This window comes from Perissodus microlepis, chromosome 5 (genome assembly GCF_051167445.1).
Source record: "Perissodus microlepis isolate ML-2025 ecotype Zambia chromosome 5, ASM5116744v1, whole genome shotgun sequence".
Taxonomy (NCBI): domain Eukaryota; kingdom Metazoa; phylum Chordata; class Actinopteri; order Cichliformes; family Cichlidae; genus Perissodus; species Perissodus microlepis.
This window is the reverse complement of record NC_140465.1, coordinates 23968082-23995549: the sequence shown is the minus strand read 5'-3', so window position 1 is coordinate 23995549 and position 27468 is coordinate 23968082. Positions and strand designations below refer to the sequence as shown.

Genomic DNA, 27468 nt, shown 5'->3' with positions numbered 1-27468 from the left:
AATTATAAAATATAATCCACAGCATTGTGAGAACACTGTTACCTTGTAGCTCTAGACATTTCTGCTTGCCGGTGTTGGCTAATTCTTGGGCCTCCAGAAGCTCTCTGTGGAGATGGTGGATGACCTGCTCCGTGTCTCCAGGCTCTAGACCGGCCCGATGTAGCTCATCTAACCACATACACATAAAAAATGTTAAGTACATTATTTGTTATTAATTATTATTATTATTATTATTATTATTATTATTATTCAATGACAAAGTCAGGGTCTACAAATTATCTGTATTTTTATTCAAAAAACAGGAACTTTCCAGACTTAACTTCTTCACTGTTCAATAAATACATATATGAATAAATGACTGAGCACACGGTGGCAGTGTGGATATAAACTTACTGAACATAACTGACTGGACTATTTTATTCAGTCAGTCAGGAGTGTAGTGGGTGGGGGCGGTGGGGGGTGTCCAGCTGACTAGATAGTAGCTAGTAGATCTTTTATTGAAAAGATGGATGAAGTTGCCATGACGTCCTGGTTCAGTTATTCAGATTTACATGTGTATATTAGACATAAGTAAATGCAATCCCAGCTTTAAAAAATGCGCTTATTTAAAATATGGCCTGAGACCACAAACTGCAGGAAATAGTTTACTGAGGTCACAGGTCATGGCAATGAGGCCTTTTCCCCCCACTCATATTTAATACACCTAGACTTCTTATTGCACCCAAAGGCACCCCCTGCTGGCCCTTAGCAGGGGTGAGAGTTTAAGGCACTTCAGGCTTCGCTTCATCTGCCTTTCATACAGTCTGTAGACACAAACTCTAAAATGGAAAAAACACCAGGCCCTTCAGGGACCAGCACAGCTGAACATCTCCCTAATGGTCAGTTAAATACAATAATCAAAACTGGGCAGCCCGGTGTTTTGGGGTTTATGATCACAGGTGCACGGCCACAGTTACCTTTGAGCAGAGCTACTCTGTTCTGAGGTTCATTCAGCTCTTGGTCGTTCATGTTTCCATCTGAAACACACAAAAACGCATAAAACTCCTGTTGCTGCTTCAGGATCTATACTCCAGCAGTTTCAAGACGAATCAGATACTGACATAATAAACTGCTAGAGAGAACAGGCGATTTTAAAAGATACATAACACAAATCCGTTTCAGGCAACTCATTTATAACCCTTAGGAAAAAATCTAAACATTTTTAGTAATTTGTAAAGCTACTCTATGATTAATTAAAGATTGAAGAGCAGACAGTGTGAGACAGAACAGCTAAACTTTAAACAGATGTCAACGCTATTCGAAATTAGGTGGAAAAGAAAAACCTTTCCAGTAAAACTGAGAAAACACAAGACAAATTTTGGAATTGCCAAAATTAGACTTAAACCGATGAGCAAGAATGTATGGGTGTTTTCACTGACCTGACGTGTCGTCACTGCTGCGGTCTTTGCTGGGACTCAGAGTGTCGGACATGTCTGACTCTTTGGCATCCATCTGATTCCCTGTGGACGCACACACGAAAACAAACACGCACATCAGCCAGGACTAACTAAAAAACTACAGTGTAATCACTTGACAGTCAACATTTACTCATGCCATCAAATTCAAAAGCAATAAATTACTTTAATCAGCTGGAACACATGCACAGTGTTCAGGTAGATTTATACTTCTACTTAAATCAAACGTAATTTTGGGATCATTAAAACTGAACATTTTTTAAAAAAAAAAATAAAACAATATCATAAAACCTAATTTCTAACTCGGGTGTGTTCTCTACCTTTGAGTCGATCAGGGCTGGTCAGGATGTCATCTCCCGCCGTCTGGTTGTTCTGTAAATGGGCGTCCATCACTTCTACAGAAACATCAGGGTGAAAATTTCAGTTCAGGTTTTAAAAAACAGCAATCCATTTAGCTTGCTTTTGTTCATGGATGAATCTATATCAGGACTAAAAAAAACAAAAGAAATCCAAAAGAAACTGAGTTATTAACTTACCATCAAAGTTGGCCAGTTTGTTGATTGAAGAACTGACGGTCTCCTTTAGCTGTTTGACGGCTGCAGAGAGAAAAAAAAACAGAAAACCAGGAGGAATCAGTTTAAATAAGTCAGAAAATAAAATCTGACTTCCACCATTATCAGCTGGATTAGCAGTTGGTTAGTAAAAGTGTTAGTATACAAATTCAGAAAAAGTAATGTTTTATTTCAAACTTCTCAAACTGAACAGCTGAATCAGAGATGAATCATTTTAACACAATTATCAGACGACTGGAAAAAACGTGTAAAACACTGAACCAGCTGACAGCTTGAAGTAATTAATCACTACTGCAGTGACATCTCACTTATGTATCCAATGACATTTTTGTACAGCAAAAACTAACTGAATTCAAATGTGGAAATAAAGTTAATAAAAAATAAATACTTAATGCAATCGAGACCCTTGAAAAAGCCAAACTACGCTTACCAGCTGTTATTAGCTGTTCACACAATAAATGTGAAATTAAACTACAAAATTAACACAGCTCACTTCAATCAATTCCAAATGACCTTAAAACTAAAGCTTCATCTAAAGTCCTAATCTCCATCTGTGCATTATAAACCACACCAGAATGTGGCTGACAGCTGACAGTAAATGTAATCAACCGACAAAGTACAGCAGCAATAAAAATTCCACAGTGGATGATTTCCTCAAATGTTTTCACACACTTGCTACTCAATCTGTTTCTGGTATGAGTGAAGACATGGTCAATGTGTAAAAAGGTAAAATTTCCAAAGTTATGTGAAATGAAGAAACTAAAAGAGAAGGAAGACGAGGAAAAAAAAATAGAAGGGAGCAAAAAAATCTGTTTCACTTTAGTGAAAAGTTATAAAAGCAGCATGCAGGAAAAAACACTGCTCCAGAAGAAGAAGCATACCAGATGCCATAAGGAAATCAAAGAAAACAATATATGTGTGGGGGGTTTTTCAGGCTCCAGTGAGGTAAATTTCATGTGCTGCTGCTGACAGAAAAACAAGATGTCGCTCTTGCAGAGTAGTATAGACTATTTTTTTAAATCAGAAAAAAAACCATCCATCTTCTTCCGCTTTATCCGGGGCCAGGTTGTGGGGGCAGCAGCCTAAGCAGAGAAGCCCAGACCTCCCTCTCCCCAGCCACCTCCTCTAGCCTATCCGGGGGAACACCAAGGCGTTCCCAGGCCAGCCGAGAGATATAATCTCTCCAGCGTGTCCTGGGTCTGCCCCGGGGCCTCCTCCCAGTGGGACATGCCCGGAACACCTCACCCAGAAGATATCCTTGTCAGATGCCCGAACCACCTCAGCTGGCTCCTTTCGATGTGGAGGAGCAGCGGCTCTACTCTGAGCCCCTCCCGGATGGCTGAACTTCTCACCCTATCTCTAAGGGAGAGACCAGCCACCCTTCAGAGGAAGCTCATTTCCGCCGCTTGTATCCGCGCTCTCGTTCTTTCGGTCACTACCCACAGCTCGTGGCCATAGGTAAGGGTAGGGACGTAGATCGACCAGTAAATTGAGAGCTTTGCTTTTACACTCTCTTCACCACGATGGACCGGTGCAGCGTCCGCATCACTGTGGCCGCAGTGAAAAGAAGGTAGAATATTCCCTCCAAACAAAACGTATAAATTCTAAACACGCAAATCAGTCTGTGCATAATCACATTGCTCCGCCAATCAAAAAGTCACCTGCACGAATATATCGCCTATCATCGGTTATTGGACTGGGAAAATTTTACATATCGCCCAACCTTATCTGCAACTTTTCTTTAAGAGATCATCCTTTGGTGTGGCAAGGATAATAGAAAATTGTGCTAGAAATCGATGTTGTTTTGTTTCTTGTGTTTTTTTAAAATCATACTTTATTTTTATTCTTTACTTTGTACTACATGATATTTTGCAGTGAACAAACTAAAAGACCCACAGCAGCAAAGAACATTTGATTGAAACCATGAAAACACAAACATAGCCATTAAACAATTATATCTGCATAAAATAGTTTGGCTGCTTAAGGTTTAAATACTACGCTTAATACTACTCAACCTTAAAAAGTTTATACTGCTTAGCCCATCTTTATGAAAAGAACACTTGCAATTTTCTCAGAATACTCTTTACCAGCCTGTTTCACACAAAATAAAACTGCTCTGAAGAAACATCCAATTAAAGAAAAACAATCTTCATCCAAAAGATTTAATCACAGTTCACTAGTTAAGTAAAGAAGAATGAGCAAGAACAGAAACAACTTTAAACCAGGAAAATCCAAAGATGTGATGATGTGTTAAGGCATGTGAAGAATGAGTAAGAAAAATGTAGATTTCATTACATCACATCTCGAAATTTAGAATTTTTAAAATCATTACAAAGTGGGATATTATGGTATTATTGGAATTTAGTGGAAGAAATTTTTAGTTATTAAATGTAAATGTCCAGATCTTATAATTCTCAGCAAGACAAAATAAAAATTGCCTAAGTATAACTTAAATGTTGTGCTTTCCATTTTATGACTTAAGCGCTCTGACAGTTTCATTTGGCTTCTCCTGGCATTGTTTGGCCTCCGTAGGGAAGAAAGTAAAGGAAATAATGAGGAAAAAGTGTTTCGGTGTACAGCAGAAATGGATGCTTGTACTCACGCGGACACTCAATCAATTGTTGGATTCTAGTAGAGTCTCCTCCGCTGTTGTTAACATGACAGTTGTCTGATAGAAACACAGAGAACTGACATTACTATGAAGACTATCAGAGCAGAGCCCGGTATTTCTTTTAGATTTTATTGATTCTGCTTATTGATGCCAGGGTAAATTGAATCATGGATTTAACGCAGATCGATACAATTTTTTTGAATTTCTGGATTTTGATTTTTTTTTTTTAATTTGTCCTGATTTTAAACTGGTTTTATTGCAATATTATATTGAACTGCAAGACAAGTGGGTTTACTGCATCCCACGTGCTTGTGCCTGTGTAGCCAATATAAGCACACTGAAGAGCAGACCATAAAACTTAATGTTCTGGATTAGATAAGCAGAATCAAAAAACATTGTCCTTAAGGATCGACAAATCTGGAACAGGATCCAGTGGAGAATTGGCTCTCCACACCCAACCCGGTTTTAGACCGGACAGGTAGAACCAAAGACAGAAATCATGACGGACAAACAGGTAGAAGCAGGTAGAATGCATGAAAGAACGCTTTACAGAGAACTATGAGGACAGATAGATGCACAATAAAAGGATGGAGCTGAAATTAAAGCCAAAATTGGTCTCTTCAGACAGAAAGTTATAACACAAAGGTTCTGGACAGATACCACATCAGACAAGATGTGGACAAGCAAACAGCAGACAGGAAACAAATCCTCCCAGCAAGTTTTCATTTCAACATCACGCACAAGAAATAACGAGTTAACCAGCCCAACAGTTTTCACAAGTCCGCTCGAATTTTGAAGAAATAATAATAATGATAATAATAATCCCACCTCATTTTTGCATCTAAGTACAGATGTTACCAAAACAAAGTGAAATCAAAAAGATGATACAGTTTAACTCCCAAAATTCTAACAATACACAAAAACTGAATTCAAGGCTCGGATCAAACAAGTTATCATTTAAATGTGCAAAATATGATGCTCATTTTAAGTAAAGTATCACGGTCTGAAATAGGTTATTTCAAGAAAACCGGAGGATAGTCATGCGTAATATGATGTGGCAGGAATGTTTAACTGGCTGTTGTTAAAAAAAAAAAAAAAAAAAAAAAACTTGGATAGTGTCTGTGATCTTAACCCACTTCATTAAAAAAGAAACGGAAAGGGAAAAAAAAAAAATCCACCACATTCTGGACCACTGTGGGTAGCAATTTAGGAGATATTGTGTCATTACACAGTATGCAAACCCATGAACAGAAAAAGCAGGACAGTTAAAATTTGATCGACTGGCCCAGAAGGCAGTGTTCAGTTGAATCCTGAATCCTGCCAGAGGACAGAAACCAAACCAAGCACATGATCTCCTTGTTGGAGTAATTAGAGATGGCAGATTTGAACGGGATTAAGGTCACTCTGCACTCATTATAAATTACTAGGCAAAACGAGTTCCTCACTAAGAGGGTTTAAAGGAGTGATTAAAAAAATAAAATGCATTTTTAAATTAGAAAGTGTTTGTCTGTATCCTAAAATAAAGGTCAATGTAAAAAAAAAAAAAAAAAAAAAAAATCTAAAAAACTGGAGAACCCCCCCCCCCCCCAAAGAAAATAATATCAAGAGCAAATTATTCCCTAAATGTTTTTCTAATTATTTGTATTACAATAGCATTTTGTTTTGTTAATTCTGTGGAGGAAAACCTTTTAAAAAAAACAAGCCTAGATATAAATTAAATAGTTTATTATTATGATAATTAAACTACCATCAGCATCTTCATCTTCCCCAACTGCACCATCATCGGTGTCTGTATCCTCCTCATCATCGTCTTCCTCCTGGCTCTCGCGTATCTGCTGTGTGGAATCTCTGTCCTCGACAAGCTCCTCTACTGGTCCGTGGGGGACAGTGACGACATCTGTCATGTGACCAGATCAGATATAGACGATTTTGTCGAAATGTCACCAGAAATGTTGAGCACAGAGTCTAAATGATGGCGGGTTCCGTCATAAGGTGATTACTGTGGCGAGGTGTGCAGTGAGGCAGTCACCCGCAGCATTCATGTTCAGAGTGTCAGGCATTCAATGACCAGAAGTCAATCAGTGACCAAGGCTACTTTTCCCCCCACAGGAAGAAAAACAAAGCAGTGGACAGTTTGGAAACCAGAGAAACAGCCCAGATTATCCAAAAAGCCCCAGAAAAAAAACTTCCATCACTATCACCAGTGGATATACCGACCATCGAGCTATTTAAAGGACATGAAGCCTTGTACAAATCCTACGGGCTTCACACAGAGCTGAAACTGAGGGTCACATGAAACACTTTGGCTTCAAAAGACTTTAGAATCAGAATCAGAATACTTTATTAATCCCTAAGGAAAAGATGTACCCCTGAACAATCATTAAAAAGAAAAAGCTTTAGGCGGTGTGACAACAATACCTCATCAGCCTTTTACGGCTGAGGGGTAAAAACTATTAATTTAACATAAATTAAAGTTCAGATCACCAGAGCCACAGCATCAGCAAACCTTTGGTTGTTTTAGGTAAAATATTTACTCGCCTTAGTTTCACGTCATATTTTTTTACCTGTTCGTCAGAGACCCACTTTCACATTTCAACTCCCAGTTTCAGAATGTACCAAAAATAATAATAATAATAATAATAATCCTATCTCGCTTACTTTTCTCCAAACGACATTTTTCTTCCTCTCACTATCTCACAGCAAAGTTAAACCAAACAGCTCAAGCTGCCATTTAAGGGCGTCATCAAGCTTCCCCTCCATTTCTTAATGGCATCAGAAGAATCACAGCTGAAGAGTTGCGAAACAGACAAAGAAAATTTTTTGCTCAAGTTGCTCATTCAATTCTGAACTCGCCTCTATTCCCGTTGCCTAGTGCAACATCTTACATCAGCTGGAATCATTGTAGAGATATATGTAGTTACACTATAAAACTTAGCTGCTTTATTGGTGAGCGAACCGTAAAAATCTCTGGAAAATGACCACAACGGTTTTTTTGCACAAGAACCCACATACTGTATGATGGATGCAGCTAGTGTGCGGTGCCTTAATCCCCTAATTTGTTTTAACATGCAGTGTAAAGCTTTAATATTTGTTTACTTATTCAAATAAGTCATAACTGGAATAATAAGAACAACCTTTACAAAGTTGGAAATATTTGCTATATTTCATACTGTAATAAGCATAAATGATGCTGGTCCTACAGCTCCCATTTTTGGTGACTTATGAGTTAGTCGATAATGCTGCAGGGTGTGCTCATGTGCAGCCACTTTTCATATAATAGGTGCAACTGAGCCTGACAACCATGCCCAATATATTCTCCACTGATTTTCAACACTGGATATATTCCTGATAAATTATTTTAACTTCCTGTTAACCCCCCAGTAATATTGCTGTGTAACATCGTATTTCTATAAGTAACATCACCTAAAACTAATTATTATAAACCTTCCTAATATTTTAAAACTAAAATTTAGGTCATTTTATCTCAGTGTTTATGTTTCTGATTATAAACGTGGAAAAAGACGACACTTTCTGAATACTCTCAGGACTTATTTGAACGCTTCAGTTCCTGCACCAAGATATAAACTACCAGAGGAAATGGAAACCCGAAGGCTGGATGTCATGCTACCATAAACAAGACGAAAACAGAAGACACCCAGATTCCCGTGACAGACAGAAGTTCAGTGATAAGAGCAGCAAGCAACAGGAAATTACATGGAAATCATGCAGGAAGCTGTCATGCATCATTAGTGGAGGCTGAGGAAGTGATAGAGATACACAAACAGACGGTGGTGCAGATGACGCAAACCCAGGACATGTGGACTCACCCAGACTGTTGTTCTCTTTAATGCTTTTCTCTTGTAGCTGTTCTAACCGCACTGTAAACAACAACAACAACAACAACAACAAAAGCAGAGAGAAGCGTTGACTGACAGGAAGTCCGAGCACAGGTCAAAGACATGATCTGACCTGCGCAAGAGGCGCTATGTTGTTAAAGTGACTGGCGTAAAGGGATCATGCCAGCGGGTTAAATAGGACTGTGTGTGCTCTGTGTATAGTTGTAAAGATGCAGATGATGCAGATTGATCACCAGGTGACTGAAAAACCATCATTTAATGTATCCAACCTATCATGAGTTTAACCAGGTCATTCAGTACAAAACTGAAATTGGCTATGATTTTTATAAATATTCTAAGTTACTGGACCACAAAGTACACGAGTGGGTTGGCATTTTTTAAGCTGCGAAAAGGATTATGACTAGAGGATGAGCATGTTATCAAAGCACAGGTAAAAAGGAGACCTTTCATTTGTTATAAATTGTTTTGACCAGCCACCTGTCTCATACTACGGTAATATGACCTCCTCACAATTTAGTCAAAATACACTTTTTGTCATTTTCTCCATTAACTATTGCAAAACAGATCCAACATCCTAATCGGATGCCTAAATACACTCAGATGTCTAATTGCAAGTAGCAGATCAACTCTGAGCTCCTCCTGAATGAGAAATTGCTGTCCAGTTGCTTTTATTACATTTTGGGATCAAGCTTTGATTTACGCAACCATATGATTGGATTAAGCGTCCAAGTCTGTGTAATGCCACATGAATTGAAGTGTGTGTGCGCGCGTGTTTGTACCCTGCAGGGCAGCGAGCCTCTCATTGGTGAAGTCATTGTCTGCCTGCAGAGCCTCAATGCGAGCCTGGAGAACCTGCTCCTTCTCCTCCATTTCCTCAATCCGTAGTTCCAACTCCCTCTTCTCTGTCGCGCCCCGCTGAGTGAGCTCCTCTTGTCTTCCCTCTGCAGCCTGGAGGAGGAGAAAAGGACGTAAGAGAGGTTAGCCAAAGGAAGGAACAGAAGAGGACAAAGACAAGGGTAAAAAAAAGTGGAATAAGGAGGGAAATGGGGAGAAAGCAAATAGAAAAAAAGATTATATGCTACATAAAACACAGCTCCCATTTTTGATAAATAAGGATTATTCTGAACTATAAATAATGCAAAGCTGCTCTAGCAGAGTCTAAGGATAAAACACAAAATGAGCTTAAAATGAGCACAGATTCCCTCTACTGAATTTGTAGATAATTTTATTCTAAATATATCTCCAAAAACACATTTAAATAAAACTTGTTTTAAAATAAAGTAATGCTGCAGGAAAATAAATAATTTTTCCTTGACGGTTACCTTAATTTTGTCAGTGAGCTCTTTGATCTCATTAACGGCCGCGTTGTACTTGTTGGCGAGCTCCCTCAGCTCCTCCTGACTCCTTTCAGACATCTCCTTCAGGTGGGTGCACTCGTCCTCGGTGTTACTGAGCGTGCGCTGCACAACAGCAGAGATGGCACCAAATGTTAACCTTAGAAATTTTAATTAGTTTCATTCTGTGCATACCATATACACATGTGTATCGTACCTCCACCTCTGACAGCTTCCTGACCACCTCGATCTTCTCCTGCAGAACTCTCCTCAGAGACTCCTTTGCCGTTGTCTCGTAGTTGTGTTTGTCCTCCTGAAGAGCCAAGAGTTCCTTACGGATCCCTTCCTCTGTCTGGGACTGAAAGAGAATTTTAAAATGCGATGATCATTTTAACTTTGCTTTGATTCATTGTAGAAGTATGCAGCCATTTTTTTTATGTGTATGTATACCTTAGAGTAAGCTTGTAACTGACTGCCCATCACCTCCAGCCTGGAGAGAAGACGGTCCTCATCAATCAAAGCCTGTAGGAGACACACAGTTTACAGCAGTCCTTATCACATTAGATACCATCTATAGATGAAAATAATGGGAAAACAACACAAATTAGTTTAACTAATCGCAGCGTAGTGTACTAAATGACCCTGATTAAATATGAGCAGTTAGATATGATGTTGCAAACTCGAGGTGAATCCAAGTTCACAACTCTATATAGGCTCTATTATTAAATAACCAATGAAAGTGCTGTGCCTCATTTTGTTGTGCTCATATTTGTGATTTGTGGGAAACACTATACTTATGTGTTACTAAAAAGACTGAATGCTGAACTGCCAGAAAGCATGATCACAGCTGCACTTGTTCCTCAACTTGTGAAGAATGAAGAAATGAAGAATGAAACGTGGTATTTCCTACCTGCCAGCTGCTCTCTGAGGCCTCCTGAGTGGTGGCTAACAGACGCTGCAGAGTGGCTAACTTCTGCTCCAACATCTGCTCTCTGTGTAAGGCCTCCTAGAGAGTGAGAGGGAGGTCGTCGATGAAAAATAACTCAGGACAAACAAAAGCTTACAGTTATTTATGACAATGTCTGATTTTTATCCACTAATATTAGTGCACCAGTTAACTTCAGTTAGCTGCTCTTTCTTTGCGGTTTATTGTAATCTTTTCTTGGAACCTTCCGAGGGAATGAGGATGCAAATTAGTTCTAAGCCAACTCTGGTACAGTGCATCAACATTTATGATAATATTATACATGGTTCCGTTTTTAGCTACAATCTTAAGTGATTGTAGCTAAAAACAGATAATATAAAAATAAAAACAAAACCAGTAATCAGATTTTTTCACTCTTCCTTTAGAAATAATTTAAACATGTATTCTTCATTTTAGTTCTTTGTGCTTTATAGAAAGTTGGTTTTTAGTAATGACCTCTGATGTATGCTTTTCATTATGTAATCTATTTTTTTGATCAGATAAAAAATCACATCAATTTCACATCAGAGAAATACTCCTGTCAAGTCTTCACATTACCCAATGTTGTCTTGTTAAAGCAGACCTATTCTGTTCATTTCCCAGCTTCATAACTTTAGTCCTTTGGGGTGTAACAGAGTAAGCCTGCATTCTTCTGATTGGCTGCTGATTGTAAACACAAGGGTTGACCGGCAGGTGGGTGGAGCCTTCAAGCCTGATAACTATATGAAGGATATCCCTCTGCATGGCATCATATAGATGGTGCAAAAACAGCCATAAACCAGCTGTTTAGAGCAGTCTGAAGCCTGAACTTATGGCTCACCATGATTATTTGTATGTGAGCAAGCACCAGTTTAACTGTGTTTGTACAGATTTATATAAATAAGAAAATAAGGAGAAGCACAATCACATTTCAGACTCATTGTTGTTAGTGTAGTTCTCAAATATGTCCAGTAGGTGTCAGTGTGTTACCTGTAGATACTGGGAGAGCTGGAACAGTTCCTGAGAATACATACTGGGAGTGTTGGCTGCAACCTAAAAAACAAACACAAACACAAACCATGGAAACATGCTGACAGTTGTCTGAGACTCATTCAGCCTTTTGTTTGAATGCAAGGAGTCAATAAACAGCTGAAAAACCAAAGGTTAAAGAGTAAGCTGACCTTAACATACAATAACAAACACATACATGAAGACAGAGCACAGGAACAGTGTCCACTTCTGCCTGACTACATCTCTGATCATTAAAACATGTCATGAAATATATAATTCTCTGCTTTCATTGACTCACTTTGAGCTTCAGAATTTTCTGAACAACTCTCCGTTAATAACTTTCATTTCAATATCTGTTTGTCAGTCAGTAATGTTTATCTATGCATCTATGCAACTGTTACTGTTGTAGCCACAACTTAATTTTTACCTCTTTCCCTCTGATAATGACAAATAACTTCAGTATCAAAAACGGGTCAGAAAATGAATAATGTAGTGTATTCTTCTTAGTTCTGTTTGTTTTTTTAAAGTTGTATAATTTCTAGGGGAAAAAACATATTTATTGTAAATTGTAAACTTCTGGTGGCCTACATGCAGTACCTTCACAGCCCCATGCTTTTCCACACTTTAAGCCTGGGTCAATGCTAAGTTGTGTATCATAGAATGGATGCTAACTATCTGCTACTGACTGTCAGTAGCAAAACATATTTAGCACAAAAAAGTGTTAAAGCTAGTACTGCTTTTCTTTTTGTTGTTGGAGGCTGTTGAATTTAACGAAAGAATCCTTAACGAAACAAATCTACTCAAATTTCAAATAGGTCTGCGTGATAGCAAGCAAAGTGATGAAAACACTCAATACAGCCTACAAATAACCACACTGACATGTTCAGGTTCTCCAATCATCTGAAGAAAGATTTCATGTACACAGGAAAAAGCTCTGTGGAAAATTAAACTTTAAGGAGTGACTGATAACGAGCAGTACTGATAGTGTCCATTAGTGTTACGCTCAGCTGGATTTCTGTTAGCCATTTCCATCTGCTTGCTTCTCACAGACTTTACACTTACACAGTATTTTAATACAGGCAAATAATAAATATGTTCCTGTTGTCAGACAACAGATTAACCATGAAATATCAAAGCCGCATGGTCACCTTTGTATGTCCACAGCTATTCCTGCTGGTTGGTTTTTATAATAGATCTGTGAGCTGGTTTTCTTTTATCCTTGTATATATGTGTACAAATCAAATCAGCATGCCCTTTGCTATCGATGTTTTATGTTTGTTGCCAGTATGAGAACATAATGAGGAAAACACATTTTACACTTGCAGCTGTAACCTACATAAGGTTTAATACATTTATACACACACACACACACACACACACACACACACACACACACACACGACTATGTGTGTTGAGACCTGGGAGATGTGAGGATCCTGCTTTAGAACACTTAACTATGTTTAAGAATGGCTCAAATGTAATCATAGCTCCTCCCAGGCGTGCTCACACACCAGCCTACATTCCTCAGACAGGTTATACTGAGTCTTTGCTGTTCTGAGGAAGAATCAGAGCAGGGCGAGGCAACAGAGGAAGCCTGGTACAACACACTATGGGTAAACAATTACTGCACTGTATGGCACAGAATTACATTACATCTATATAATGTGTTTAAAAAAATTTGTTAAAGTACCATGTGTCTATATGATCACATGTGGTGTGGTACAGGAAACTATAGAAAGGTGTTCGTTATGATATGACAAAGATTTACTCGTTCATTCAAATTACATGATAAATTATCCCTTGTGTGAACACAGCACTGGGAGCCAGCTGTTGCATGCGGACTAATTCAACTAATTGCAAAGTAGCTGTAAAACAAACCACAGCAACTAAAGCTCGTAATTTCTACTGATTTCTTTTTTTATTTCTTTTTCAAAGGGTTGATACCTTATTACTAGAACTTCTTGATACCAGTACAGGTTTTTACATTCTCAAAACGGTCCATGTTGCCTTACTGAGCATAAATCTGTGCACTTTCCTAATATTTTATGACTATTTGCAAAAAACCAAAACAAAATAAAAAAGACAAAACTTTATTCTAAGGAAATTCCACTATTTAAAAAAAACAAACAAAAAAAAAAACACTGATTAAAATCAATATTTTCATATTACTTCAAAGTTCATTTACTTTGTGGGAAGCTCAAAGTCTCTTGATAAATTTCAATATTTTTATATGCAGAAATAATCTTGTAGTGTACATACAATACATTGGTACTAGTCAATTTATCAGCTAAGCTCTAACAGCAAATTTCCCGATTACAGTACTAAGGAATTTTCCCAGTGTTACAACACTGAGGTTAAAGAATCAACCTCAATTCCTTCTGGAACTTTAAAAATAAGTCTATATGACTGAATTTAGCAAAAAACAAAAAAAAAGTGTACTTTAAATTGTACGGGGTATTTTGTTTTTGGCTTCATTCATGCTCTTTGACGCCTGTCTGTGTAGGTTTGTGAGACTTCCTGGAACAGCAGCTTTCAGTGTTGCAAATTTTAGCATCTTTTAATTTGGCTTGGAAATTCACCCCACATGGAGAGGCAGAATCCAAGAAGCATGACAGGAATGACCAATATTACTGTAGATTGGGAAAACTTTGTACGTCATTGCACCTAATTTTGAGTGTTAGATTTGCAGGATTGCAAATCCCACCAAAGCTGGCCCAAATTTAAACAGAGCAACTGTATAAAAGATAATGTCCCGCTGTGTGGATTATGGACATTATCTGTGAAAAGCAGTTTTTACACACAATTCAAACATTAAAACATTTTTTAACCCATCCCATTTAACCCAAACACAACCGGAGTCAAGGCATGTGTGCAGTCACAACACAGCTCAGCAACTTAGCTGCTTATTCACCCCTTCATCTCTCCTTACTGTGAAGACACAGGAGAAGTAAGACTTTAAAGCACACTAAAATAAACAATGGCAAGTCGAGTCACGCAAGTCTGAAGTGTGTCACATGCTGATGTAGACTTTGGTAAAGCTAGAATTGATTTTCATGGATATGAATTTCCAAATCAATAACTGAAATGTGAAATGCTGCAAATAACACGTCTTTCTAGTAAGGGGTTACAGATAACTTTTCATAAAAGTACGAATTTGTCTGAGCTGGATTGACCAATGAGCACAAAAGGACCATCTACATAGCGCAACACAGGGGCATAAAAAGATACTATAAAAATGTTTATATTTATACAGTTTATTTTCAACTTTCAATTCCAATCTAATACTCTGAATTATACATCACTGCACACATTAGTAATTAGTTTAGTAAAAGGAAGCAATGTAAGGTTTTTCTGTATAAGCACTTTAAGTTCTTATGAACATTATGAATAGGGCTGGGTATCGTCACTGATTTCTAGAATCGATTCAATTCCAATTCACAAGGTCCCGCATCGATTCGATCCACGATTCGATTCGGGGAAATTTTGCCTCAGACAGTCAGAAATATTATAATTCTGATCACTTATCAGTACATATCTATATTTTTTTTATATCTATAAAAAGAAAGCTGACACTTGTGAGACTTTATCAAAGGTGTAAGCATCACAGCAGATTCCTTTGTGTCAAAGTAACTGAGGATAAAACACAGAAAAACATGAAGGCGGTTTTCCTGGTCTGGGTTTTTATAGCAGATGACCTTAAAAAATATTGTGCAGTCAAAAATGAAGTGAAGCATAGCAAAGTTACAGAGGTTTGATTAGAGACACAGCTAAGCATTTTGAAATTTTGCAGCAGAAATGAGGCTTTCTTGTCGGAAGTAAGTTTAAAAAAAAAAAAAAAAAAAAAAACAGCGGCCGACACCGTACACTGGTGGGTAATAAGGGGGGGGGAGGGAGGGAGGGAGAGGGGGAGAGAGAGAGAGAGAGAGAGAAGTGTGATTTTATCGTGGTGGTAGCAAAACAGCAAAAGTAAGAGGAAATCCGTGATGATGTTTATGTGAAGCGAAATGTGAAGCGTAGTTTGGATCGTCTTTGGCTGCTGGTTCATATTGTTTGGAGAGAGATAAAACCTGTAGCTTCAGAATCTAGCGCAAAAGGACGTAAACACAAAGCACCGCCAATGCTTCAAAATCAGTGAGCTGTCGGCTTTCAGCCCCGACGGCATGTCCGCGTACGTGCATCGGGTGAGAAAGACGACATCTCACTGATTCGGATGCGTTGGGTCCGCGTTTTGTGTTTACGTCTTTGTGCAGAATCCGTGTACCTGCTCTTATTTACTGTTTTAGCTGTTTTGTGGTTGTAGAAATTTTGTGAGGTTTAACCTGAGATTCTGGCATTTCAGGCAAAATAAATTTATATTTAAAAATCGATTCAGGATTTTAATGAATCGATATCACGTTATCCAAGCCAGAATCGACTTTAATTGATAAATCGATCATCTAAACCCACCCCTAATTATGAATCCAAACAAATAGTTCTCCAAAAGCAGTGGGACTTCAGTTTAGAGAGGTCACATCCTAGCTCTGAGAACATAACAAATTTCTTTTTAAACTTGAGTGGACAAACATCTAAATGTATGTGAAACCACAGCCTGTACAGTGGCAGAAAAAAAAAATCCTGCTTCTTGATGCACATGAAGGATTTCTGTAATGCTGCAGCACCAACTGGCAGGGATCTCTGCATTCCTCTGTCAGCTGACTAACTCCACTCTGTGTGTTTAAAGACCACTTATGTGTGTTAGAAATACAAACACACACTCTTAGATGCTTCTCTGAGGTGTAGCCCTACATGTGAGTGAGTGAGAGACACTTTGACATGGGACAGGACAACACAAACAAAAACACGCACACACATACATACTTCTGTTCTTACCTTGTCTATAGGTAGTGGTAACGGAGGCTGGATGACACTGAAAGAGGAAGAGAGGAGAGAAAAAAGTTCGTCACCATAGAAACACCAAAGAACAAAGACACATGGAGTAACCACGGAGACCGAAATAAAAAAAATGTTCCTGGAAAAGTCTTGTGACATCGGTTTTTCAGCTTATTTTAATAAAACACTCATTCTATTACGACCAAGTCACTGGCAACAAGCAGTCCATTTCCCACACCGTTCTGACATTTCACCAGGTATAAATCACTTGATATAAAAATATCCACTCAGCAACTGAGCCTTGCAACAATTTTTAGATGGGAAGAGCAGAGGAAAAGACAAAGGAGAAAAAAAAAAACTAAGACTTTTCAGACTAAAACTTTGGTTATGTTCATAGGTTATTTATGCAACTGGGGAAAAATAAAAAGTGAGCATTTATATATTACATATTTCTGTATGTAATTTAATCAAGCAAAAACCTCCAGGTCTGAAAACTGAAGTCAATTCATGAAGAAAATAACTGCAGTCCCTCTAATGGCCACTTAAGGCAGGCTTTTAAAGTGAGTTAGTCGGTACAGACTCACACGTTAAAATGTCTAACTTTGCAACATACATAATCATGTTTATAGCCTGCAACAAAACCTTTGTTGACAGGAAAGTCCATAAAAGGGGGAAACTAACAAGAAAAGATAATAACCTGGTTATGACCAAGTGTATGAAAAAAAATGCCAGTCAGTTATTAGTAGTGGTGGTAGCAGTAATAGCGGTAGTAGCAGTAGGAATAATTATTGTAGTATTAGTATTTTTTTTATTACCATTTTTAATAGTTAACCTGTTTTCACACGTTTCACAGCTCACTGAGCTCAGCTAAATGCTCCATTAGAGACTGCACTCAGGTGGGTTTTATGTGACATACACTAATAACAATACTCAGTATCTCAGTGATACTTTTATAGGAAGATGAGTGGATATCTTTTGTTTGTGTGTTTGTTTTTGGAAAGACATGAAATCACACTGTCTAAATTCCTAAGTACCCTGATATACTGGAATAAAACTGAAACCTAAGAGTCAAATAAATATTGCCATGTGTTACTTCAAAATGGCAGATAACTGGTTTCCTTTTCTTTCTTTTTTTTAAGTAATATTATTAGTTGACTAATTTAATTCACATACTCAATATCAGTTTCACTTGCAGCCTGAAAAACACTCAAACACATACGTGTTTTTAACTTTTAGTGAACTTGCACTGAATCACACTGCAGTGGCTGCTGTGTATGTTGGATCAGTGTGGTGTGGTTGTTGCAATTACATCAAACACAGTCAATGATTAAGCCTGAGAGGATTTCCCTTAAAGTACAGGAAAAGTCAGAGATTGATGTGACTGTTTGCTTGCAGACAACAACTTGAGGCCAGTCTCAAAAATATCCTGTTACATAAAGTCTGACTTTAATAACATCTCAAACTCACATATATGGACCAATAAAACACCAAACAGTGCATTGAAACGTTTCACTCAAATCAAGTGAGATGTGTAAGCACAGGATACAATTACTTTACTACAGTTTGCAAGGTTCCAAGAAAAGATCACTGTCTGATGGAAAAAAACAAAAAAAACAAACAAACAAACAAACAAAGTCTTCAAGTAGGCCTGGAAATTAAACATTTTCAGTCAGACCCTGAAAATCAACCATGTAGTTGACTATACAGTTTTGTTAAGGTTATACTGCTATCAGTTGTAACATTAGCTACAGGTAAAAATTTAAGCTAAAATTTGTGTACTTTCAATGAGATCAACTTCAATGAATTCAGAAAATCTAATTTTCTTTAAGAAATAAACAGAAATTAGAGCAGGCAAACATAATAACAGTTTAGAGTGCATCTACTATCCATTTCCTTATTTCCTGTCATGTATAGTTGCAGTGGTGGATGTTCATATCAAACATGGCCAACGTTTCAAAGTCAGATGGAAAAACAGATGCCTGCCATTTGTTCTGTTCTGTCAGGATGATCCACAATGCTTCAATAATGCTGAGGTCCAGTTCTCTGGGGAGGTCAATCCATGACTGATGGTCATGCTTCTGATGGTCAATCAGAAGCTTTGAAGATGGTATTGCAACAGGCCCATAAGACTGCTGCCACTAATTTTCAGTCCAGTTCTTATGCAGTTTGGCATACTTCAACCTTTTCTCCCTTTAAGCCTTTCTATAAAGAAATAAAGGATGGCTCAAGAATTTTGAACACACATGATCCCTGTGAACCAAAAGCTCAGGCTCATGAATATCCTGATACAGTCTCCTCAAGCAGAAATCATTGTATTGTGTCTGCTTAGGTAGGTACACAAAGTCAAATATGTATCTGTGCTTTTAATGGTCACTAGGATATAAAAACCATTCACTTGTACTAACCAATTACCATATTAGCCACAATAGCATGTAGACATACCAGCCATACAGTGGAAACTGTCATGAACATCTTCTGTTGCATATGCATAAGCGCAACAAATGATTGGCTCATCTGTTTCCTGTTTTGGCTATTGGTTGGCTCTTTAGAGACAGTGGCCACCATCTTCTATAGCTTTCCATTTAAATTATTCTTTAACAACATCACTTTTCTTGTAATACCATGGATTTAACTTTGTTATTATAACTGAATTTTTCAGTAAACTGTGGGATTCATATTGTAAAGATATGTAGGACACAGCAGGATATAGCAGTCAGAAGATGAATGCATTCATTTTAAAAATCACAAACCAGTGCAATAAATTTGTAGGTCACTTGTTTTAACACTGCACTGCTCCACAGGATCACATTTCTTCCATTTCCTTAGGTCAAACCATGCATAATAATATAGTACAGTCACTGTGAGTCGCTTCCACTGCTCTCTGTGTTGCATTAATTAAAAAACACAGTAGTTTTGACAGGAGCTGAATGAAGAATAAATCTAAACCAAAACCACAGTGTGAAACCTTCAGTTTCTGCCCCGCAGAAACAGGGCCTCTGTCATTTTGTGCAGTGTTTACCCAAAGTACTGTAATCTTACAGCACAGCAAGGTCATGCAGGTTTGTTTGAGAGACAGTGTGGAGATTACGTAGAAACAGTCACAGTTCAGGAAGGTAAATTCAACTCTGGGCAAAAAAATAACTTAACACTGTTAATGTGTCACTACTCACTGCAGAAATGGAGAACGCAGAGCTCCTTTAACAAAAAAAACTCACGGGTCGCATGAATTCCCATGACAAAAACACATTTTACAAATCAATAATTGTTTGTTTTTCTACAGGAGACAAGAACAAGCTGGACTTCCATCATAACATCTATGGAGCCACCACAGCTTTAATTTTAGGCCTTTTTTCAATACATTTTCTCTTATAAAAAGGATTGCAGCACACACTTCAGCTGAACATACTTATAACTCCAACTCAAATTTGCTTGGTTACTGAGCTGCATGTAAAATTCTGCTCAGAAGAATGAAGATGCAGAAACTATTGTACATCGATTTTATCAGTTTGGTGCAACTCAAAGTAACAACAGGTGCACTGAAGAAGCCACAAAACAACCATGAACAAGGGAATGGTTTAGCCACAGACCACTGCTGTCTTACAACAAAAACAAAAGCCTACAGTTTTATCTTCACTATTTTTAGGCAACTTTCTTCTGAATGGCAGTACCTCACAAACTAATGAGATGACAATACACGACACACTGCAGTGAATAAATAGATGGGTTGAGAAAAGCACTTTCATTAACCTCAGTTTGTACATAAGGCCAAAACTGCAGGTCAGAAAAATAATTAAAAGCACTTTAAAAGGTTAAGGCAGTGATTTAAAAGGATTTTTGTACATTTAGGACCAGCAGAGCAGGTTCTCTGCAGAGATTAGAGCAAACAGCTTCCACAGAGCCACATCATCAATCACAGTAAACACCCAGTACTTTATGTTGAGTTGGGCGTTTTCATATCAGAGCTCCACTGCCTGCTGATCACATGACACCCAGCAAGAAGAAATGGAAAAACTGCAATCCTCCTAAATATGTCATAACATTAGATATTTTAGTCTCTCATACAGTATTCAATGTTTCCTCTTATCTTGTTAAAATCTCCTAGTCATATTTTTTTTAACTGGATACCAGCAAATAAGCATTGTAACACTTGTATGCTGGGCACTGGCACTTCCAGAGGACTCTCTTGTCCTGAAGGGATGATGATTCTTCTTCACTGTGTTGTTCCAACAATTTGTTCCTGCTGCATTCATTCAGTCACAGCGCTGTCACACTTTAATTTCTGTGCATAACAGCTGGCAGCAGTTCTAGTATTCATATACCCTCTTCATATCAGCACTGCTCATGCTAATGATTAGCCTTTTGCCTCTCTCTTTACCCATACATAACAGAAATATGGGTTTTTGTTTTTAATGGCTTGTGTACAGTGAAGACAATGAGGTTTCTTAGATACAACAGAACGTTATAATCCATCTTCTTCATTTTGACCATTTAAACCCTGATCCAGGCACCAAAAATGTTTAAAAAAAAAAAAAAAAAAAAAAAAAAAAAACGTAAATAAGCCAAGATAACTGTCCTTTAAAGAAACTACCCTTCAGGTCATTAAACTGCACTGCTTGCCGTTTTGGCACTTACATTTTTTGTACATTTTCTCTTTTGCCAATTCATGACCAAAAAGCCTTTTTTAATGAGAGTTCACATACCAAACTTTACTACAGTTTTTACTTGTTCCCCTGCTTGTTTTACAGAGAAGAATATTTTATGTATCACGGGATATTTTGGGCATGTTTTGCAAGAAATTTAAATATCAAAATAAATATGGGAATTCCTGTTATACAGGTCTGTTTATGGCAACATAAATAGACCTTGAATCATTTGCAAATAGGCTGTTTGTTGTCATTCAGCTACATCATGCTAGCAGATTAAGCCTTTAAAGGTGAGCAGACACCTGTTTTCTCAGGTGTGATTTAACATTTTTCTATTCAAGGTCCTACAATAAAGGCAAGTTAAACTCAAGCAAAGTTAAACTGAGGAGTTTCTGTCATATTTCAGGCCTGCTTACAAAACAAAATGACTGCATCAGAAGTTAATAAAGGGTGGTCTCTGGCTGTGCAGCTACCCTTGGAAAAAATGGAGAAACTTTTCTAATGGTCGTCAAACCATGTCTTTATTGATATGTACTGAGGGGTCAAAACTCATCATTAAGAGTAAATGTCATCTTTATGGGGGAAGGAGTTAACATCATCACAGTTAAGTTTGCAGTTACAATGTGTCTCTCCAACTAATAAAAACACATCTATTTAACTGATTCCATTAATTTGGATAATTGAGGTACATTTACTTCAGCTTGAAGGCATTTTATTTATCAAGTTTCCAGAAAGAACAAGAAAAGATTTCTATCCACTCAATGCCAGGAAAAACAATTACTTTAAACTTTTCTTCTTACATTGGTATTGTTTTTTTCTTTTAATTGTATTTCATATAATTTACTTTATTTATCCAAAAAAGTTAGGAAATTATTATGTCACAGCAGCTAAAGCAAATAACTCATAACAAAAAGAACACAACTGAAAGTCGAATAGCTCATTAAACTAAATATTGATAGAAAAAAATAGCTCAATAACGTAAAAACAATTATAAAAAAAAGAGCATGACTGAACAGTAAAAATACACTATTTAGATAAATATCTTAATCACAATCTCATTAAGCAATTATGCCTTCTCTTAATAAGCAAATAAAGAAAAGTACAGTAAACATGCAGGACAAAAATGATTTCCATTGTACAAAGAAAAGGAAGGATCAGAGGCCGGTTCAGGGGATTCAGGAGGCTCTGCAGCAGTTGTTTACAGCAGATTCTGACTGCATCAAGAAAATTACTCATTTCCAGTCATCAAATACTGCCTGCACAGACCAGACAAGCATGGCTCCAAAGCAACACATTTTTAAAAAGATAGAACAATATCTACGCCATCACATGATCTAATTTCACAGATCTTCAACTGTGGCTCACAAGATCATCAAGTCTGCCTACACGGACACACAAAGTGCAGAGCAGAGCAACAGGAAAACAAAAAGGCTGAGTGTTTTGCATGCAGTCCAGCAAAAGGCTGCCAGTAGTTTCCATCTGCAGCATACGCGCATGTTTTTAAAACACTGTGGGAGAACACTTCATTCTGTCACAAACATAGCTCTACATGGTCATCTATTACTTACTAAAATATGTCTGCAGCACAGACTATTTAAAAAAAAAAAAAAAAAAAAACAGAAACGTGGTTGAGGGAAATTCTGGATCAAAAGACGCTTTTACATCAAAGTTTTAACAATTAATTTATTAGTGGGACACTTTTTTTTTTTTTTTTTTTTACAAAGAAAAAAGGAAGCGTAAAAGCTTGATTCCTTGATTCCTTCTTTTCTGTTGTTTCTTTATGTTCTCGTCAATATTGTGCTATTTTATTATACTATAAAAACAGTCCTTGCAATTTAAAGCAGTCTTTTATTGAAAACTCAATCTTTTGTTCACCTTTTTTCTTTTAAAGGGGATTTTGTAGATTTGTTTGTAGATTTATTTGAATTTATTTAAGCTGAAACTAGACGTGGATCCATTGATTAGAAATTCGGCAGCAACACAATTGTACGTTTAAAAACAGTTAATAACACCAGTTAATAACATTCTCAAAGTGGGAGTAAATAGGGTAGAGAGGTGTGACACAAGAGTTTGAACTGAAAATTACGAAATGTTATCTAGATAAACAAGTCAGCTGCAGGATAACAAAACTGACATTTTATCTTGACCAAAAACTCAAAACCATCCTCGGCTCACTTGGGCCAATCAGTGGGATGGATCCGTCCACGATTATCTCAAGTCTTATCATAGATGTGATGGAACAATTCACATAAAAGGTTATAAGACAAAATAGTTGATAGGTGGATTTCTTTGGTTCAGTGATAGAAAAAAAAAAAAAAAAAAGTATTTTACAGACAGCACATTTCTCTTCGACCTCTAATAGGTTTGATATTGCTCTTCATCTCTGTTGCACTGGCCTTTTGATATGTCTCACTGGTGTAAAGCTTCCAAGACCCATGTATTTCCACTGTCAGTGAAAACAAAAAACAAAAAACATTGGAGTGGTAATCCCATTTTTTAACCATAAAAAACATCAGGAAAGTATTTAAAAAATACTAAACCCCTAGCCTCAATACAGTCCCCCTAACCAGATCACCGCAGGAAGTGCAGGCAATAAATTTAAACTCTGGGCCTCCAACGGGCTTAAAAGGATTCCAGATCAGGAGGACAGCATCAGGAGATTAACCTTAGAGATTACACTTTTGATAATGAGCAGGTTGTTTCTGAAGCGATAATGTAAAATGCCAAGAATAAAAAAAGTATAAAGAAGCTCTCTACACAGCTGCCACATCAAGCTTTAAGAAACCCAACAGTGACCTGAACAAACAACCAATCAGGTCCCTTTTTAGATTTCCAGCTTTAGTTCATTTTAGTTTTGTTGGCAACATATAGTCCAATTTCATCTCGAGTGGTAAAACAAATAAAAATACTGCACACAAACATTCAGTATCCATTTAACAACAGCCAGAGCGGTCTTTTAAAAAATGACCAGAGTTTAATCAACAAGTCTTGCTGCACATGTGTTAAAATTTATAGAGCAAACATTCCTATGCGAGTTAATATGGAACTACAACTAACAACATCTAAAAAATACTTCAGTTCCAGTACTCTGTAACAATGCTGGCATCCACACACCAGGAACAGCAATGACTTCACTGAATTTTAATATTTTGCAAAGCTAGTTTTAGTTTCCACCAATTACTTTTTACACACACAGACTTTAAATGCCTGTGGTTCCCAGGTATAATATGTATTCGGAAGGGCTCCATCTTCATCACCTCAAACTGCAGCTGGTAACTGTATTTCTTGTCCTTGCTGCCTATCCCAACCACAACCAGCATCAAGTGGAGAACTGGCTCATGTTGAGGTCATTAACAAAACAACACAAAACAATGCTACCCACAGACCAAGATGGTGGATCTGAAGTCTGTCTACGAGCTGAGAAATCAAAGATGCATCTAATTAATAACTGTCACAAACAATATAAACTATTATTCATTAATTTATAAAAGAAAGCACAGGTTGGTCGAACGGTCACACAGAGAGCCACTTCCCCTGTCACCACCACATACAGAAATTCAATGAGAAACACTGAACAGATACAATCAGCAGCTGCAGCAACACACTGTTGTTTAGACACAAACTTTAGGTCATGGTACTATTTGACTTTAAAGCTCTGTAAATATCAAAAGCATGAAAACAGTCCGACCAGTGTTGCCCAGAAACCTGCTTGAAATTCTGGACCTCAAAGACCTTACCTGGGAGGTATTCTCCTCGTATGTCAGGTAGTGATTTGTCACAGGCCAAAGTTCACCTTTCAGCTTCTACCTCACCCTGACTATTCTGAGAAATGCCTGCCCCCCTCCACAGCTTCTAACTTTTACTTCATTTCTCTTCTGGTTTCAGAGGAAGCAGCTGATTCTTCTCTACTTTTCCACAGAGCGCATGAAGTCTAAGACTAACTTGCTTTCTTCGTCTCTCCGCTCCTCCCCTCTGAACAAACAGCTGAGTTTCTTCCTTTAACTTGTGCAAGGTACTGTAGCTCCACCCCTCCTGGCACTCACTGTGAGGAAACACTCCTCTCTGCTGCAACTATGACTCTTCACTACCTTTATCATCTTGTGGGAGGTCAAAGGTAGCCTGGATAAATCACTTGGCAACTGATTTATCATCTTTAATCCCAACCTATTTTTGAGCTGACATTTTATTGTCCTGCTCACCTGGCTGGAAGAGCAGTGAATCTGAAAATGAAACACCCCCATTAACCACATGACCACAAGTATGCGTGAGTGTTTTACGGAAATACGGACAGCAGTAACAGACTGATAGGGGAGACAAAGAAGTACTATTGTTGTGATCAAAACAATGACACGAGACGCATGCAAAGGCCAGACTTTAATAATTCATAGCTCAATGTTTACCTTATAAAATTTACTTTCATTATTTTAAAGAAGTAGTTGAACAGAGCAATGCAGGAACACTAACACACAACTTGCTCGAATTTATTCTTTGGATCTGTATGTGTTTTTCTGTGTCTCACCACATAAACAATATTGTGGGAAAAAATGACTTCACAAAGGCAGAAAACTGCTGATCCTCACTTACAAACATTTCTGGCCACAAGTCATCCAGTGAGGTCACAACAGGTGTTTTAGATTAGATGGAAGACCGAATAATAAGGAAACACTCCCACGTTGTTACCTCCTATTTTACATGAACTATAATTGAAGAGGCTCCAGCGAGCTGTGCTGTTCAGAGGACTTTATGGAGACTTCTGAGCATCAAACAGCATTAAAACTCAATACATTTTCATTGATCTATAAAAAGCATTTAATATTATAGAGAAAATATTTAGAGTAAGAGATGACGGCTAAATAGTTATCAGTATGTGGAAATGGATACTGCTGAAAAATACTTATGGGGAAGCACAAAGTCCAGTCCTGTGCCTCATATGTTTTATATTGTATAATAATGACATTGTCAGTTATCAAAACTACTTTATTTGTCAACAACACTAATTTACATCACTGTGGGAAAAGTCTAGCACAGATTATGTAAACAAAGTTTTCACATTACTAAATAATTTTTATTAATGTTTATTTAGTGGTTGTTTGAAATTAGAAATGCAGTATCAATGTGGAGAAAGGGGATATTAAATAAAGATGTAAATCTGAAAATGGTTCAGTTTGGGGAGTATCTTTAAAGGGTTATAAGGAGAGTGGAGTTCATTATATAGATAAAGATGTTCATAAAATAAAATTGAAGCATAGTTATTGTTATGAAACTGTCGTTTTTCGTCTTCTGTGCATTTTCTTTGGTCTTTGGGTTTTTTTTTTATTGAAATTTAGTTCTAAACGTGCTGCTATATAAAAAGTGGAATTTGCCTTCTTTCCATTTATTTCTTTCTTGTGGACATTTGTCACAGCCAAAGTTTTCAAAGACCCAGCTTTGGTTTAATGTAAAATTGCAAACACAGTAACCATCTTTATAAAGCTGTAGGCAGATCTCCAGAAAGCTAATTCTAATACCAGGGAGCTGAGACATTCTTCAGCTATTAATAAATCTTCTGACATCCCTCCCCTTCAGCAGCACTCTAGAGACAGAGTCCAACTGTTAGTTAAATAAGAAGAGCTGTTTGATTAAAGGAAATGGTAAAAAAAAAAAGGAGAAATCTGACCTGTTGGAGGTAAAAAATGTCAAATGTGGTCCTGGGACAGAAGGTAGCATCATTGCTCTTTAAGTCTATGATGCCGTAATTGTTTTTGTTTTTGTTTTTGTTTTTTTTTCCCGCCTGTCCCGTTTGGTTCTTTTTGCCATCAGAATTATTGTCTAAAGGCAAAGAAAGATGCCCAACTGATTTCCTTTACTTGCCGTATTGGTCTACTTGATTCACCTTTGCTTTTATTGTTTATTTTATTTTCACTTGCTACACATGGGACAGACATGACTGGGGGAAAGAAAAGGGAGAAAGAAAGAGAGGTAGGGAAAGAAAAACAGCGGGGGAGAGGAACGGTGATAAAGGGCAAAAAACAAAAACCAACACAACAAACCCGTAATATTCCCATGTGGATATAATAACAGATGCTGAAGGTCAAAGGTCAAACTAGAGACTACAGTCGTTTCCCCACAGAACATGTTGGAGGTCTACGCTTCTTTAGATCTCAGGTAAGCGCCATTCACTTTCATGCATTATTG

General features: G+C 37.5%; 1 protein-coding gene across 11 annotated transcripts in view; it reads right to left on the bottom strand.

Moving 5' to 3' along the window:
• Nucleotides 1-27468, bottom strand: part of slmapa (sarcolemma associated protein a) — a 75524-nt gene that overhangs the window by 18720 nt on the left and 29336 nt on the right. For 5 of the 11 annotated variants that reach the window (XM_084928952.1, XM_084928951.1, XM_084928953.1 and 2 more), the window contains exons 4-18: nt 16652-16688; nt 11762-11824; nt 10739-10834; nt 10279-10350; nt 10046-10186; nt 9817-9954; nt 9274-9442; nt 8465-8515; nt 6385-6534; nt 4629-4694; nt 1991-2050; nt 1775-1849; nt 1419-1499; nt 957-1016; nt 43-168 (exon numbers count right to left, since the gene is read on the bottom strand). In XM_084928952.1, the coding sequence (XP_084785078.1) occupies nt 43-168; nt 957-1016; nt 1419-1499; nt 1775-1849; nt 1991-2050; nt 4629-4694; nt 6385-6534; nt 8465-8515; nt 9274-9442; nt 9817-9954; nt 10046-10186; nt 10279-10350; nt 10739-10834; nt 11762-11824; nt 16652-16688 (1385 nt within the window). Of the gene's footprint in view, nt 1-42; nt 169-956; nt 1017-1418; nt 1500-1774; nt 1850-1990; nt 2051-4628; nt 4695-6384; nt 6535-8464; nt 8516-9273; nt 9443-9816; nt 9955-10045; nt 10187-10278; nt 10351-10738; nt 10835-11761; nt 11825-16651; nt 16689-25031; nt 25695-27468 lie in introns of those variants that run through there. The other 6 variants (XM_084928958.1, XM_084928957.1, XM_084928962.1 and 3 more) reach the window with 5 other exon arrangements.